The sequence below is a fragment of the Scomber scombrus genome, chromosome 21 (genome assembly GCF_963691925.1).
Source record: "Scomber scombrus chromosome 21, fScoSco1.1, whole genome shotgun sequence".
In the NCBI taxonomy this organism is placed as follows: domain Eukaryota; kingdom Metazoa; phylum Chordata; class Actinopteri; order Scombriformes; family Scombridae; genus Scomber; species Scomber scombrus.
In genome coordinates, this window is record NC_084990.1 from 11,127,924 (window position 1) to 11,146,087 (window position 18,164).

Below are 18,164 nucleotides of genomic sequence, written 5' to 3' on the forward strand. Positions count from 1 at the left end.
CCATTACCGGCCTGTCACATCCTCTCGCCACTGCTAGACTGACTCACTTGCTTCATCTAAATGACAGAAGTTAAACTGTGTTCCAGAGGAGATGAGAGGTGGGGGTGGGGGTGGAGTTGGGGAGGTGAAGAGGGGGCAACAGCACTCTGCAAGTAGGCCCCAGGGCTGGATGGCTTGGGAAGGGTGAGCATCGGTTCAGATCTTGTGCTTGCGTGTGTTGCTGCTTGTGTTTATGTGTTGTCTTGGGCATCTTTCTGTTCAAAACTGACGTATAAATTGCCACTTTATGACAGTGAGTGATCAAAAGAGGGAAGCCAGTGTGTATCATTTCTCAGATCCATGCTTCCTCATTAACTCCCCATGCATCTACACCACCAGCTAGCTCCCTGTCTTCCCCTTTCCCTCCTCCATCTCCTCCTCCTCCTCCACTCAAAACAGCAAACCTTGCCTCAGTGCGTGCCTGGCGGACTCTCTCCGCGGTCTCGACAGCCGAGCTGGTCGTTGCCTCGAGCGCTGAGGAGCTGTCGCCTCTCGTTAGTGTCGCTGTGGCGACCCAGAGTCCTGCCTGCTCCTTGATTAAAGAGTGAGGTGGATGGAGGGAGTGTGTGTTTGTGTGTGTGCATGAATGTGTGTGTTTAGTAGAGGATGGGGGGTGGTTACCACCCCCCTACCCCCCCACAGAGCTGCTTTTAAAGATCAGTGATTTGGTCAATTGGCCTGGCAACTCCAATCCCACGGAAGGTCACAGATGACTCAATGGACCAGTCAGTGAGCCAGGCTGTCATGTCACTATGCCTGTGTCCATGTTTGTGTATATATATATATATGTGTGTGACTTACCAAGCCTTGACAAAATCAATAAGGACAAAATCTATAAAGTTGTGATCAGGATGTCAAAAATTACACGAGATTTCCCAGGCTTTCTTAATTCACTGAACCATTCATGTGAACTCCTGGATTATGTGTAATGTCAGGTTCCTATTATACATTTTCAAATTTTGCATAATTTTTATCCCATGTAGTGTGTCCTAGTTGTCGACATTCTGACAAAAATACTAGCATGTCCAAATTTTTTAACCTTCTCTTGCCAATTACAACAATGTGTTCTGTGACGTTGACCAATAGGTGCACAGGCGCTCTTCTGCGCACAACTGAAAACATGTTGAGGCAAAAGAGGAATCATGTTTTCTGCCAGGTGGAACTATGAAACATAGGAAAACACCATTGTTTGTTTACTTTCTTGTTCCTGGAAGTCAGCCCCTGGCACCTCCAATGACATCACACAAGTCGTACAAGACAGCAAGCTATAATTGATATATAAGAATAGCTTAATTTGACATAATGACATCTTGTTAAACAAAAATATTGTGTAGTTTAAACCTGGTATAACTTTATGTAGAGATGGCCCATAATATGTGCAAAGAACAAAAGCAAATAACCAAAACTGCAGCATATTCCATATTCTTCTTGACTATTTTCTCTCTTCTTCCCATTGACACTTGCCCCTAATACAGTACCTAAACCACAGTGCCCCTAATCAAGACCTTTTCATCTCCATCTTTTTCTCTCTGTGTTTCTCTTCTGCATCTCCATTGTGAAGTATCCAATAAAGGCAAACATTTCTAAAAAGAGATAAGGTGCAATACAAATAAAAAATATATATATGTTAATCAAACCTCAAACTGGAATTCTGCAAAAGAAATTATAATAATAGTTTAAAAAAAAAAAAAAACAGTTCTTTGAATTCTATCTAGTCTTGTAACTTTAAATTGTGATGGATGGTGGCTGACCTTGGGAAAAACTTTGGACAGGCAACTGTCTGCCTGTCTGCTGCTGGATAGCCAGGTCAGTGAGTCGCTAGACCCTGAGGGAGCCATAAATACTGTGTGTGATTTCACTTCCTGTATGCCCTGCCCTGGGCACAGCTGTCCATCTCTGGACAATTTCTCTGCCTTAAGGGAGGACTGACTGGCTCCGCGGACCTTGTACACACGCTGTCCCATCTGTTTGGGACTGTCTTTCATTCACCCACTGGAAAAGAAAACCAGGCGACTTGGCTTATTTTGAGTTTAAAATATAAACTGAGTCACAGGGTTTTATTTAACTGGACATGGTCAATTCTGTTTTAGTTATACTTAAATCAGTCAAAAATATTCAATAGGTTAAGAGGACATGTTACAAAGTACCAGTGCTAATACCAACACTGAGTTTTAGTATCGATACCAAATAAAAAGCCTTGGAAGGACTTGCTTTCATGATCAAAAAATGCAAAAATCCTTCGTACCGGATGGACTCAAAATAAAACACAAAATATATTGCATGTTCTCCATCATCCATCTACTGTATATAACAGTTCCAAATCATGGGATGTGAGAGGAGAGATTCTGGAAGCGGCAGTGAGAATACACGAGGCTGACAGCCAGTGAGAAGGAAACAAGACTTCCCCCTAGCTATGGCTTCCTGACTTGTTTATTTGCTAACTGGGTGGGGGTGGGGGGGTGGTGTTGAGTAGGGGGGAGAGGGTGAACATATGGTTTGCTAAAACATGAACTTGTAGTTGGGAGGCCAAGGCACCCTAAGGGATGGAGCTGACGGGCTTTGGTCCCTGTCTCCCTCAATTCCTCCCGCTTGGACAGCCAGAGCTGAACAGCCGTCCTCCAGGAGCAGCTCAGTGCAGCCTCTCGCTCCGCTCTCTCTCCCTGCTGCCTACCCACGTCCATCCTCAGTCAAACCCAGAGATGGCGGCGGAGGGGGAGGTGAGGGGCCGCTGGCTTTGGGGTGTATGCGGGGTGGGGTCGGGGGGCTTGGTTGCAGCTGGGAAACTGACTGACACCATGCTCTTGTGCTTGGTCCCCAGAGTGCGGTGCTGCGTTAAGCCCTGTTGCTGAGGGAATAAAAGCCCTGGTCCCAGCAAGAGGGCATGCTGGTACCGTGGTCCCAACGCATAAGGACATTTGCTGTGCTTTAGCGTTCAGATTTTGTACACATTTGTTGGGTAACGGATCTTCTGCGCTCTGGGAATTCGTCAGAACTCGATGGGAAATTGCTGAGTGAGATCAGGAGCTTTTATTTTAAGAGTTTAGGGTTGTCAGTGACCTACCAGCTACAACAGCTATCTTACACAGATCACTGCACTGAGATAGACAGTTATACACACACACACACACTCATACACACACCCTCAAGGTCTATGTGTTTACGGACACACTCACTCCCTGGGATCAAGGCACTAATGTACACACATGGTCTCACACACCCTGCGTTGATGAACAAACATATGCACACACTCACATACACTCCCTGTGGGTCAGTGACTTAATATGCACATACTTACACACACACACTGGGTCAGTTGTTGATAGACGTATACATGCACACACACACACACACCCTGAAGGTCAGCGTCGTGATGGACAGCAGTCCTGATGTGCTCTGACAGAATCGGCTGCTTCCTTTCATTTCCACTTGCTTTTCCCCCATCAGGTGACACCCACAGGTGCCTTGGCAAAAAAGACCCCACCTCCTGCGGGTGTGTTTGCGGGCAGCTGGTGAAAACGGGAGATGGAGACAGAGACTGTGACGATGAGCGAAAGCAGGCAACTGAAGCACCAGCTGCTTCCTGTCAATGACCCACAGCACAGGCGTTGGTGTGAGCTCCACCTCTCTTCATACACACACACAAACAGATATTTGAATGATAAACAGTGAACGTTAGGCATCAGTTGCTTTTCATTCCAAATAAATGCCTCTGACGGACTGATAGTAACAAGCCCCTCTCCCCTACTGATTCAATGCCACAAACTTGCATCAATATCTGGTTGAGACTCACAGAAGGGCGTAGATATTTGCAGAGAAAAATGTAACTAGTCATAGTTCCAGTCATGACTGAACTTTGACATCTGCCCTTTTCAGATATCAACCCAGCTCACTTTGAAGGCTGTATTTTCACCTTGGAATATGGCCAGTGTTCATCTATCCCCCATCTGTATAATTGTGTGTGTTCATTTATGTGTGAAGCAGAAAATGTCTCACTGTGTGCTCCCAGCACTGTTCCCTGTCTGACATACTCTGGGGGCAGTTCACCTCAGAAAAGGACACTTGTCTATCTTGTCAAGACGTTTGGATGTGTGTCTGACATCTTAAAAGACATTAATAACCTTTCAAAGGAATAGTTTGACATTTTAGGGAAATACGCTTAATCCATTTCTTGCAGAGATGAGAAGATTGATACCACTCTCATGTTTGTCGATTAAGCATGAAGGTGCAGCAGGTCATTAGCTTAACTTAGCATAAGCACTGGAAACAGGGAGAAACAGCTTGTCTGCCTCTTACCAAAGGTAACAAAATCTGCCTACCAGCACCTTTAACACGCACTGATTTAAGTTGCGGACACATGGGCTTCTTTACATACTACAGTTGGGGGTACACAGATTCATTCCATGTGTGCACTAACAAGATATTGACCTCATGACAAGAGGAAAAGTTTGTTTGTTTGATGTATCTGATAGAGAAAGAAAATAGTGTGTGTGTGTGACCGCTTAATGAGAGAACCAAGAATAGGGAATACAGTACATATACATATATATACAAAACAAGTGGTCAGTTCTCTTTTCTGACACATACACAGTGGGTGCTCTTTAGTCAAAAGTAATGTTTAAGTCATGAAATGGAAGAAAAAAAGATCAGAAATGGGAATTATCAGGAATTCTCCTTTTCATTCCAGAGGCTGGAGGGGTGTGTCGGTGTCTGTGTTTGATTGTGTTTGATTGCATGCAGAGAGGGGGAGAGGGGAGAGACTGGAGAAAAGGGGAGGCCAAAAGGTTAGAGAAAGGTTAAAGAATTAATGTGGTAGTTTTCGTGTGGAATCCCGAAGTTTCACAGCAAACATTGCTTAGATTGCCAGCTAGATAATCTGCAAGAGGACATGTTTATGAGTAAAGGAGAACTTTTACTTTTAAGTTTGCAGTTCTGAAGCTGCTCGTTAATCAAGTAAGGGTCGAATTAGTGATGTAAATGGATTGTAGACCACTGCTTGCCAACCCAGCTCAACACAGTAACTTTATCTGGACTGCTTCCCACCTGGAAATAAGAGGCAGAAACCAGATAGTGCTCTAGGCTACCCGGGAATGCTCAGACTTCCTCTGGCATCACTGGATAGTCACCAAACTCCATGAATATAACCCAGGTGCTACAATCCTACTCATAGACTATGGGCTGGTAGCCTATTCCGGAGGACCACATTACTCTATTAGACCTGCAACAATTTTTATTTTTGTCATATCCTTTTGCTGGATTACTGTGGAGTGATTACTGCTGTTTGGACACTAATTGAGGGAAAAGATACAGGCAAGCAATTTATTTTGTTTAAAGCTAGAAATGAAAAAAAGGAAAATCTACTGTATGGTTTGAAAAGAACATTTTTAAGAAAGAAACACTGGCAGACACTTGTGAGGAACGAAAGTAGAGAATACACTTAAGGTTTAAGTTAATACTTTATTTTTTTTTTATTATTTTTGCCTTACAATTGAAGTAATAAATTACTTAGAATTTTAATACAGTTTCTGGGTATGTTTATTATTTCAGAGGTTAAAATACATATAGCCTACATACATTATACTGTGTTAAAGGGTTAATATACACAATTCTTTGCTTTATGGCGATCTCATAATATTCAGTTATATCTGGGAGGTATTAGGTTTCTAGAACAACCCAAGATAAATAGCATTAAGTTAATCATACCATACCAAAGTTAATTGGGATAAAGAACTCAGGGCCACATCTACATATATAGAGGGTAGATGGAATTAAGAAGAACCAAACCGAGACAAGACCATTGTCATTCAATTAGCAAAGAGGCCAATCAAGTGTGAGAGAATGTGATGAGCAATCAGCCATTAGTTTCAAGCCTCTGTTTCAAGCATGTGTCAAGCAAACACTGAAGCTCTGCTTGATTTAAACTGGTGTCTAACTGGTGAAAAATTTGCTCAAGTATACATCAGCATAAGTGTATATAAATTATATTATTACAATAATGATGTAAGAACGTTATTAGCATGCTAAAGAATACGATTAAGATTATAATGATAATTTGAGGTCATAAAACACACTAGGTGCTAAAGAAAACTGAAGGAAATCACCAAAGGCAGGAGGTTGTTTTGTCACTGTGGCTGTGTGTTAGTAAAGCTGGCAATGGCTGCTGGAGTTGTTCTCTTTTGAAAACGAGGGGAAAGACGTAAAGACGGGAGGGGGTGGTGAATAATTGATAGTGGCTGAGAGCGATATGAGTTTAGTTAATGTGCCCAGCAGCGCAGGCGAAGAGAAGAGCTGTTAGCTATTCGACCTCAGGCCTAAAACTGAAATGACTAAAACCCTGGGTTAGTGGTTGCTATTTAGTGATCCATCTTTCTATCTGTATATCTCTTCACACCAAAAAATACATCTTGTTGGATAGTGCACATTCTGAAAATATATTTTAATTGTTTGGTTGCATGGGTTTGGTTGTGTGTGTGTGTGTGTGTGTGTGTGTGTGTGTGTGTTGTGTGTGTGTGTGTGTGTGTGTGTGTGTGTGTGTGTGTGTGTGTGTGTGTGTGTGTGTGTGTGTGTGTGTGTGTGTGTGTGTGTGTTTGTGTGTGTGTGTGTGTGTTTGGAGGCATCTGCACAGCTGGATCTCCCTGGTAGCGGTGTTGTTCTCCCCTTCAGGTTCCTTTCTCTGAGTGGTAATAGAGTGCTCCTGTCAGCCTCCCCAGATGCCGCTCCATAAGGACCCACAACTCTCTCGACTCGCCAGGAGAGTTCTGTGTTCACACTGCAAGTCTCAGCATCCTCAAATTCATACTTTTCCTACTGAAAAACTTTCTGGAAGAGTGTGATTGCTGTCTGTTAAATGAAAAACAATAGGGTTGCAACAAATAATTATTTACATCATGGATTAATCTGTCGATTATTTTCTGTATTAATTGATTTAGTTGTTTGGCCTATAAAATGCCAGAAAATGGTGAAAAATGTCAGTCACAATTTCACAAAGTTTAAGATGCAGCCTAAAGTGTTTTTTTTTTGGTCCCGACCAACAGTCCACAATCCAAAGATATTGAGTTTACTACAATAAAGGGCAAAGGAAATCAGAAAATATTCACATTTAAAAAGCTAAGACCAGAATTTCTTCATAGTTTTTCTTAATAAATGACAATTCAGTAATAATCAAAATAGTTATTGATTGACTTTCTGTTGATCTTCTAATCTATTAATCAACTAAACATTTCAGCTCTAAAAAAATATTACCAGCAAGGTTATTAGTAGAAAAAAAACAAATACAAACAAAAGAAATAAAAAAAGACATTAAAAAAAAAAAAAAAGGAAATAGGCACGGCTGAATCAAGCTCCTGCATAATATCCTCTTTCATACACTACTACTCAGTGAGAACATAAGTATTTGTCACAGATTTGCAGTTATTTCATTCTTAAGGGACCATGTACAATATTAAACAAATATTAACATTTGATGTATTATAGCAGTTATCTTACAGCTAATTTTCATCTGTAGTCCCTTGGCAGTGCAGGCTGTGTAATCAATAGTCCAGTATATTGTGCTTTCCAAATAAATCAGATATATGTCAGAAATAATGATGCTATGTGTCTGAGTTAGTTGATTGTTTGTAACAAAGTCTAGACGGACACTTCCACAAAGTGCTAAGCTAAACTAAAGCTAAAGTCATCTTATAAAAAAAAACATCAAACAGATTCAAATGAAATGGTCCAGCGCCCACTGAACGGTGGAAGAGAGAGAGGGAAGTCTTTTCTCATGGAACGGATATACTTCCATTTTATTCAGTGTATCAATCCACACTGAATCCGAACTAGTCTCATGGAGACTCCCACATTTTTTTACGTTTGGAGTCTGTTTCTGTTGCTCTTAGTGAAGTGTAGTCTGAGAAGGCAGCTGTTTAAATCATATATATCCTGTTGTATGTGTTTTCAACTTCTATCAATCAATACAAATTGATGGATTTTTTGTTGATTTTTTCCTGTGTAGTTGACCAGTACTATATTGGTTCAGTAAATGTCTGCAGTCAGTCAGCCTGGTGAAGGCAGTTCGTCCTCCCAGGCTGCTGTCCTCTGAACTCCGGGGCAGCTGCAGCTTTCAGGCGGCTGCTTCTGTGGACAGAGACGCTGAATACGAATCGAGTGAGAAGTGTGGAGGCCGCAGAGAAGCTGAGGGTGTGGACAGACTGTTGCGCTTACATGATGCGATTTTTTCCCCCACTCATGATCAAGTGTGAGAGGAACAGAAGTGACGAAAGGATGGGTCATTTCTTTGGGTGTTTATTTAAAATATTAACAATCTTTCTCCAGAATGACACTCTCTTTAATTTGATTCAAAGGCAAAATATCACATTTTACTCAATTTGGCTCCTTAAACCTGAATATTCCCTCTTCCTCCAACTAACTAGCTTTTATGTTCAAACATATTTCCCAATGTTGTACAGTACCACACATAGTATGCACTTACTCATTTCAGTGCTCCACCAAAGCCTCTGTCTATCACATGAAATATTTAATCACAATTTTATGTCAGCACAATTCAATCATAAACACAACATTTGATTTATCTGGAAACCTTTCAATAAAAAGTTGAACAAAAATTCAGTCTCTACTTTTTAATGTGCATTTATCATGTGGACCCAAAGGTGAGTGGAAGGAGGCTAAATGGCTAAATTATTGTAAGAATACCAGACATTGTTCCCTCATCTCTCATACCAGCATTTTCTCTCAAAACCACAACAGACTTGTGGATCTGACAATTAAGAGGCTGAGGGAAGTGGCAGCACTGATGGAGTCAGTCCTCACTTAGCACACTTACACGTAAAAGGAGAAATTGACACCTTCTCCCAAGTGTCTCTGTAGTTGCAGAGAAACAGTCTCTTTCTCTCAAGGAAAAAAACCTGACATCATCTCCCATGTGTCCCATGTACGCTTTAAGAAGAGGAGGATCTTTCTCTTTCGCTAGCCCCTCTTCTTTCTCTTCTCCCTCCTCCATGTCACAGTGAACTCCTGTCATTCCTCCTGATTTACCAGACATCCTCTTTCCCCTGCTGTCACATTTGGTACAGATGGTTAAGCTCTATGGAGTGGCCTGTCAGTCTCCATTTGGCCGCCTCGATGTGACAGCGGGACTGATGGCTCGTGAAGGGGCCCCGACTTTCCCAGCACACGGACACTGACATTTCTCAAGGGGGCCTAGCATGCGCGCTTCCCACCCAGCCAGAGAAGGGAAATGAAGAACCTGGAGTTGACCCAAAGCCCTCCATAGGTTAAGAGAGAAAGGGATGAAGAGAGGAGGGAGAAAGAAGGATTGAGAGGAGATTGAGAGGGATGTAAGTGAGAGGATGGGATTCAATGGTAGCATAAGAGGACATAAAGAGGAAGGAGAAAGAGATAGAGAGTGTGTGGGAGACAAAGGGATAAAGGACAGGTAGAGTGGGAGAGTTAAAGAGGAAACTAAAGTGTCAGAGGAGACATATGTCAGTCATTGCCTGTGGATGTGATCTTACAGCTCATGTCAGTAACCTATCCAGTACGCTACCAGTGCACTAAACACCTCCTTCTAAAGAAAGGTCGCTTCAAATGCCAACAAAACCAGGCTGTTGTTTGCGATGCAGGTGAAGTGAAGTGGAAGAAAGAGGAAAGAACCCCCCCCCCCCACCTCCACCCACACCAAAGACAGACTTCTACCTGAATAACCTGGCTGACGTTAACACTCACATGTGCTGTATTAGGGCTCATGCAGGTGCAAAGAACAAAGAGGTGCACACACATGATCACACAAATTCACAGGTCCAACACTGATCGTCGCACACATAAAGACCGACATGCTCCCATACTTCCTATAAGGTTAGGACACATTTTCCGTAAATGTAACGCACTGTAAATCACAAAGACAAATGTAGAGGGCAAAAAATGGTCTGTTAGTAACTGCATGTTTCAGAACAGCAAAAGAGAGAATAAGAGGCTTGCTTGTGTGAAATATGTCATATAAACGGTTTCTCTGCAGCATATAGTTTAAGTGTTTCTCTTATGTTTTGAATTCGTCACTTAACCTGCATCAAAATTAAAGGTCTATACTGTATTATTAATAGAGAAGATACAGAAATGTAAACCTCACCAAAAGTCAGCTCTCACGTTAGTTATCTCTGCTACGAATCAAATTCTTATCAGCAGTTTCTTTAACCGCAGTTATAAAATATTTTTCTCCAATTGAAGAATTACATTTGCATAATCAAATATAAATTGATCAAATATAATTAGGTTTTCAAATATAACAGTACTTTCAGTTCCAGTTTGGTTAGGGTTTTTTTTTTTTTTTGCAGGGCGGATATTAGAGGAAAAGCCTTATGCCTCTCCTGGATAACCAAAAAACTAAACAAAACAATGCTTCATTTAAACAGGATCAAAAAACAAATATAGTCTTCAACAATCAGCAACAGAATATTGTTGAGTTTGCAGAACTTCAGCCAGTTATAAACTCAGAAAATGTATCAAATGGAAACAATTGTTCACTTTTCAATGCAAGATTTAGATTTGAAAGCAATATAAAACAAACACGGAGCTATTTTTGAAAAGGCTTTCATCATACAGAAATTAACCCAAACAAATGTCATCTCCACCCTCCGTTATAACAAGAAGCCATCACTAACCTAACCTTTTCCAATACTGTGTAGGTTGTTATATTGCATCCTGGCTGCAAGGTAGAGACCACATTTGACAATCCAGAGGGAGGGAGGGAGGAGGGGGAAGGGGGAGTGGGGGCTGCTGTATTGTAGTGCCTCCGGGCAATGCTCCCAGTCAATATATATCTCCACACTCGCTCCTGCGCTCCCATTTGAGCGGGACGCGCTGCCCTCTCAGTGCCGCTGCAGAGGGGTGACAGCCAGCCACACCGGGACGCTCTCTAGGTATGGATGAATACATTTCTTCTCCTCTTTTAATTAAGTAGCTCATAGCATGCAAGTAGATTAGTTTATTAAGTTATAGATAGCAATATTCTAACAGGAGATTAAAATAAGGCCTGATGTGCATGGTGCTTTTTCTTGCATTGAGATCATTGCATTTTGAAACTGCTCATTTGCAGTTTTTGTAACATAAAAGGTTTCAATGTGAACTTTAATTGTAGTTTTGTTGTAAATTATTTCATTTTGAGATCAAATTTGGACACGATTATAGTTATGAAGCAATTTTTTTTTTAAATTCTAAGCTGCTTTGTGACTAATTGAAGACATTTGTAGCATTAAAAATGCAATTCAATTGCACATTCCATTTACTCAAATGAAGAATTGTGGAACATTGTAATCATTTATCATCAGATTCAGATGTTGATTTGCTGACAAACTTGCATGCCAGGCAGACAGTAAATCATTTTATGGCATGTTTTAATAATAATATATTATTATTATATGTTATAATATATTTAATAATATTTTTGGCAAAAATGATTTGATTGCACTATTAAATTAGGGCTAATTATACTGAAAAAGAACCATGAGGAAGTAATGACCAGGTGATGATAACTGACAATAAAACTGTTATTCTGTAATTGTCTTTTTTTCTTTTCCAGGACTTTTTTCTTCTCAGAGAGAATCAAGCAACTAATCATCCATAAAACCATCTAAGGTAAAGATTTTAACATAAAGTATATAGTATTATATATATGTATATATATATATATATATATATATATATATATATATATATATATATATATATATATATATATATATATATATATATATATATATATATATATATATATATGCACATATTAAAACCTATGCACTTTAAAACTGTTTACTTTTCAGCACTTATGTGCATTTACTGACTGTATAAATAGCCCATCCCAGGCTGTCAGTGATGTGGTTGTTGTTGCGTGTAACTTGTCAAAGCTTTTAGTGTGGTGAACCTCCTTAATTTCAGCAATAGATGTTCAAGCGGTTAGGCTTGTTTGATCATCAGCCCTAAAAGCTTAAAACAAGACCGCAGGGTTTGGATATGGGGCAGAGGGGGGGCCACAGTGCACAGTCAGTGCAGAGGCAGGCAGATAGCAGTTGCCAGAAGAGGAAAAAAAATCCACTGTAAAAATGATTTTTATTGATTGGCTTGTAGCAGCAGCTGTTAGGCTCCATTATGAGCTCAAAGCCCAGGTCAGAGCCCCAGGGCGGACAAGTGAGCCAATCAAATGGTCAGGCACTAACGGGCCAATTCTGAGGGTCCAATTGGGAGAGCAGTTGGCAACAGCCTGCCATCTTGTGTTAGCCTCACCATGTCTTTCATCATCATTCTTCCTGCTGTGGGTTTCACAGATGAGGTTGTCCGCTGTCTCTTAACATAACAGGCCATCCATCACCTGTTTTTGCCTCACTGGCCTTTATTTCAAAACTTTGTCATGAGCAGTCTGGGTTATACACAGAAAATTAGTTGGTGAAGTTTATTTTCCCTCAGCATCACGCAGACTTTTATCTTTGAATGACCTGAGGAAAAAGACAAAATAAAAAGCCTCAAAGCAGAGTGTTTTAAATTGAGGAGCACACTCCTTCATCTTCATCTTCATGCACCGCAGGGTTCACCCAACGGCTTGGCTTAAAGTGCAATAAGGATAAAAAGTTTTTGTGATTCAACCAAAGAAGAAAAGCATTTACTGTTGGAAATTTTTATTTTATTTAAGGGATTAGCAGGGATGGATATTAATTAAACATATGGCATGGAAGTCTTGTAATTTTAGAAGATGAAGAGGAATAGAAATAAAAAGACAGAACACAAGGTGCTGCTTGTAAAGTGATGAGGGAGAAGATTTTAGGACAGTGAATCATTGTGAGCAAATCCAAAGGTATTGTAGTGTAAAAACTATTTGCATTACATTTTATATATTGGAGAAATGTGGTTAGAAAAAGAAAAATAGCATCAATTATATGATGGATAAAAACTCAAAAGATTAATTTGTGCTGAGAGGTTTTTTGGTCTCACTTGCAAGACATTCAATTACAATATCAGTCACCCTTTTGTCATTCAGCATTTAAAATCTAACCTCTCATAATCCATGCTTTCAACCTTTGTGAAGTTATGAGCCAACTCCAAACACAGAGGTAGTAAGACTACATGAGACGAGTACAGGAAAGCAGTTGAACTTATGCACCATGTCCTGACCCAGATCCCAGTCCTGGCACTAATGACGCCCTATAGGCATGAGGCCAGGCTCTCATTAGGAACCAGGCCTCAAACCCCCAACTCCTCTCCCTTCCATACCCGCTGTACGCAACCTTCAGCCTGGTCGTGATGTGCCTTTAGCCGGCCTCCGAGGGTCTGGCCCCAAACTCAAGCAGCAGGCCTTTGAGTGTTGTGAGGCGTCCTGCACAGGTGCAGAGTCCCCTGTGATGGCCGGTTTGCCCCCCAGCCCTGGGCCCTACTAGCGCTTGGTACTGCACTGGAACTAATGAGTAGTGGCAGGTACAGTGAGAACAGGGCAACGTGGGCCTCCCTGCAGTTAGTTTAGTGGCAACCCTACACACATGTGCATAATGATATATACCACCCTTCAGTGCACACACAACTTCAATCAGATATTTGGACTTTCTACAGAGCTGTTTCTGCAAACTTTCTTTGTTTTTCATGACGAACGAATTCTGAGGTGAAAATGATGAATATTGGTGAAATATTGAATCTCTTATCTGTTGTTCCTGAGTTGATTTTTTCAAGAATATCTCCTTCATTCATACAAAATTGTCTTGTGTGTTCACAGGTTCTACCCCACTTTTATCAAGAGAATGCTCTTTTTCATCCCTATTTACCTGCAAAGCTGAAGAAAAGCTCAGAGCGAATGAAATGAACCCTGGCACAAAAGATAGAAAATCTAAAAATCTACCTTGAATTGTTGTAATTTAAATACAATCACAAAATCTTTATACATATAAAGAGATATACTTTATAACTCCATCATGTCCAAGGACGACGCTTGTAAAGTGACTTCTGCCAGCAAGCACAAGGAGCGCAAGCCCAAGAAGCCTCACTATATTCCACGGCCATGGGGCAAACCCTACAACTACAAGTGCTTCCAGTGCCCCTTTACCTGCATGGAGAAGTCCCACCTGTACAACCATATGAAGTACAGCCTGTGCAAGAACTCCCTGTCTCTGCTCATAGAATCAGACTGGCCCTATAAAAAGGGCAACATCCTGCATCCAGACCAGCTCCGACCCTTTCAGCAGGGACACGGCATCCACGCTGCTGGCAAAGATGAGCTGGAGCAGGTAACACGGACTGAGGAGAGACAGATGCAGCAAAGGAGTGTCGAGGAGGAAGGTGATGACAGGGAAAGCCAGGGCCCGGAAGACGAGGAGGAGGGAGGACGAGGGGAGCGAGCGGAGGTTGCAGGGCTGACGAAAGAGAGCACCAGAGGAGATACTGCAGAGTGCGCCACCAAGAAAACCAAAGCACCAGAATCAGAGCTTCTGATGGCCGACATGCTCTCCCTTGAAGACCAGCTTTTACGAGCACGCTCAGTGGAGGTAGAGGCCCAGCTGAAGCATTATAAACTATCCAAGACATGTCTAACAGCTCCTGAGCTGCTGTCAGAGCAGTGGCGGCTTCTAGCGTCCAGCCATACTAAGGCTAAAGCAGAAAGTGCTCAATCCAGAGTGAGTAGTTCAATCCCCTGTTACCCTCCTCCGCCAAACCTGGTGGATTACCAGGATCCCACTGGACTCAACCTGTCATTACTTGGGGTAGGCTATCCCATCAGCCCCAGCCTCTTCTCCTACATGAACTCAGCTATTCCCTCCACTGCCACAGGTCTCACAGCTCAGACCCATGCACAGCTCGCCCAGTTGCCCTTCCTCGCATCTGCCGCTCAGCTGATGCACCCAGCTTCCAGCACCCATGCAGACAGAACTCTCATCCCCTCTCGGCTCTACTACCCCTTTCTGTGCGAGCACACGTTTGGACCGACTTCCAGTCAGAATGATGCCAGCAAAGCGCTCAAGACATCCCCAAACAGTTTAGAAAACAACCCCTTGACAAGCTTCCAGTCCAAAGTCAATCTGTGGAAAGTGCCTGCTTTGCGGCCAGGGACCACTGCTGTCTTCCCTGCTGGTTGGGTGTCACCTCAGAGAGAATCTCCAGACCAGGCCTACAGGCAGGGGGATAAACTGCAAGCTACAGCTAAGGAAGGTAAAGTGAGCTGGGGCCTCAAGAGGACAGGAGCCCCACTGGGGAACCATGAGACACCTGTGGAGAAGAAGCCAGCTATGGTCTTCACTTCGGACCTTCTGAAGAATATTCAGAGTGCATCTACTCTTAATATGGCATCAGATAAACTTCTCTACCATGGCAGGTAAGATTTTCCTCATTTTGTCATTTCCTTCTTTTTAATGTAATTTGCATTATTGGTGGTAAAATGAGTTAAAGGAGGGGCGGTGGAGGTATTAAAATACATGTTCACCTGTTAAAGGTATTTCTTTTCTTTTTTTTTGGAGTTTGAAAATCCCTAAATTCCTCCTATCTTTAGTTCACAGGATGTTCAGCTTCAGACCCGGCCGTCTGAATTGTGGTACAACGATCCTCTCACTAGTCCGAACAGTGAAACATCCTCTCTTTCTACTTCTGCGGGACCCAATAGCCAGGACATGCCAATTGCCCGCACAATAGGGGAGGGAGCTTCAGAGTCAGTGGCTGCTCTCCTTGGTGACCTCTCCAAGGCCTTGCAGGAGTATCAGGAGGCTGAGCGCAAAATCTCCCACCTGGAGAAGGAGGACATTCCCGCCCAGCGCCAACTCTGGGAACACCTGAGCAAAATCCGAAGCGAGCTCTCCCACATCCACCAGGCGCTGGAGCGGACGGCTCGCCAAAGCGACGGGCCACTTGACCTTTCAGTCAAAAGAGACTCAACAGATTCAGTCGGTGATCAAGGCCTGAGAGAGGATGGCAGTCTCAAAGGCAACACGACAGAGACAGAGGAGGAGGACGAGGAGCTAGAGGAGAGGAGAGAGGACGAGGAGGATGAGAGCGAGAGGAAGGTGATGAAGGCTTCCCTGGAGAGTCGAAAGCAGTCACTGGACATGCTGATCAGGATGAATCAGGCAGGTGCGTCTGTGGTGAACGCAGAGATTCTCTCTCCAGGTGGTCTTGGCATGAGGCCCAGTCCGGCTGAGGCCTTATGGCCGAGCAGAACCACTAAGTGTGAGGCAGACTCCAGCGTCCTGCTCTGCCCTGACGGCCGATCAGTGGTATTCACCGAAATCCCCTCCTCTGCCAAAACTCCCAAAAGACCCCCATCCATACAGCGGCTGGAAGCACAGTGCCCTCCAAGTCCTTTGACAGTGACAGACAACTAAACCTCTGTTCCTCTGACTGTAACATAACTGAGTCTACATGACTGATCAAATGCAGTTGTCTATAAAATTACTGGCATGCCTTTGATTTTCACTGGCTGAAACAGGACTGCCACTGTAATTCTCAGTTTAACTTCACAAAAACCTCAAATATTTTGCACCTTATAGAACAAACAGAGAATGAATAACAAAATATTGAGAGAAAAGTCTCACAAATGCACTATGGACACTGATTGTTACAACAAGACCCTCCCAAAAATATCTTTAAATGTAACATCAACACTTATTTCTATTACAAATAATTAGACCAATTAAGTCCTTTAAAATCATGTTGAGAGACAATCTTTTGAATGGGTGTGTAAATAATGTAATTTTTGAAATAAATGTAAGTAAAATGTTTTAAAGGGTAAATGGTTTTATATGGATGTCATGTCGGGCTTGATTTCACTTGATGAAAATAAAATGTATAATACACACTGTATCTCTTGGAATAAATTGAGTAAAAAACAAAGTGTTTCTTTCTTTTTATTCAAGTGGGACAATAAGGGGGAGAACGAGAGGAGTAAACATCCATATATCAGAGGAATACAAAACACACATGATAAGAAAACATTTGATTGGAGAGGGTGTGAGAGTAAATTCTATCATCACTATCATTATAATTTAAAGTTTAAAATGAGAGACAAACAGATTCATAGTGGCTGTACTAAAGGTGAAGCAGCTCCTTAAGCTAAATGGCGATCAGTGGGATCACCTGTGTCTGGCTCCTTAATCCAGGAATCCCCAACAAAGGTCAGGGCCCCAGGGCCGAGCTCCACATTGACTTAACAGAGGAGTACCTGTCTGCCCCCAAGGAGGACATCCAACGCAGGGCTGCCCCGCATCCTGTGGCCCCTTCACCACCCTCACACTCCAGACACGGCAGCAAAGGTCAGCTGCCAAAACTAGAAGAGCCTCAGTGGATGTTCAGTCTGAAGAGGTAAAAATGCCTGTCTTTTTTTAAAACTTTTTTCAATTAATATTTGATACTGGCTAAATTGAGTTATTACTGAAATAACATTTGCAATTTTCTGAACTACACTTATATCATTCTCTATGAAGATTAAGCTGTTTTCTAAACCATTATTTGCAATTTTTATTCAATTTATAAAGACTTCATGCATTAATATATAATATCAATAAATGTTAAACATATCAAATTGAATATATATATATATATATATATATATATATATATATATATATATATATATATATATATATATATGTATATATATATATATATATACATATATATATATTAAATTTGAATGTATATATATATATATATATATACATACATATATATATATACATACATATATATATATATATATATATACATACATATATATATACATACATATATATATATATATATATATATATATATATATATATATATATATATATACAAGTTAAACACAGTTTTTCAGTTTTCTAACTGAAAAACGCTGTAAAAATGCCACTGGCTATCAATGACATAGATTGCTCAGTTTCATGGTAGTAATGAGTTAAGTCATGGACCCCAGTTTTGGAGTTCCTCTGAAAAGCTAAAATAAGTGTTCGCTCAAAATCTTTTATTGGCTTAGGGTTTTCTGATACATGCCAATCTGAATGCTCTGGACAATGAAAAAATTCTCTCTCTGCTGTAGTTTTATGAGTTCAAGACCCAAGCTGATAGCTCCCTCATGTGGTTAAAAGATTTAAAGCCACAGTATGGCACAAGTGCTCTAATGCACTACTAGAGTGACA

General features: G+C 41.5%; 1 protein-coding gene across 1 annotated transcript; it reads left to right on the top strand.

Moving 5' to 3' along the window:
* The first annotated feature begins 13,979 nt into the window (after nt 1-13,979).
* Nucleotides 13,980-16,373, top strand: prr35 (proline rich 35). The gene is made up of 2 exons (XM_062443137.1): nt 13,980-15,373; nt 15,548-16,373. The coding sequence occupies exons 1-2, from the start codon at nt 13,980-13,982 to the stop codon at nt 16,371-16,373; spliced, it is 2,220 nt and encodes a 739-aa protein (XP_062299121.1).
* The last annotated feature ends 1,791 nt before the right edge of the window (nt 16,374-18,164 follow it).

What these genes read in the sequence shown, in the direction of transcription:
- prr35 (XM_062443137.1), top strand. Translation starts at nt 13,980, where the DNA reads ATGTCCAAGGACGACGCTTGTAAAGTGACTTCTGCCAGCAAGCACAAG. An exon ending in AAACTTCTCTACCATGGCAG is followed by an intron (nt 15,374 to 15,547) that starts GTAAGATTTTCC and finishes TCCTATCTTTAG; the next exon opens with TTCACAGGATGTTCAGCTTC.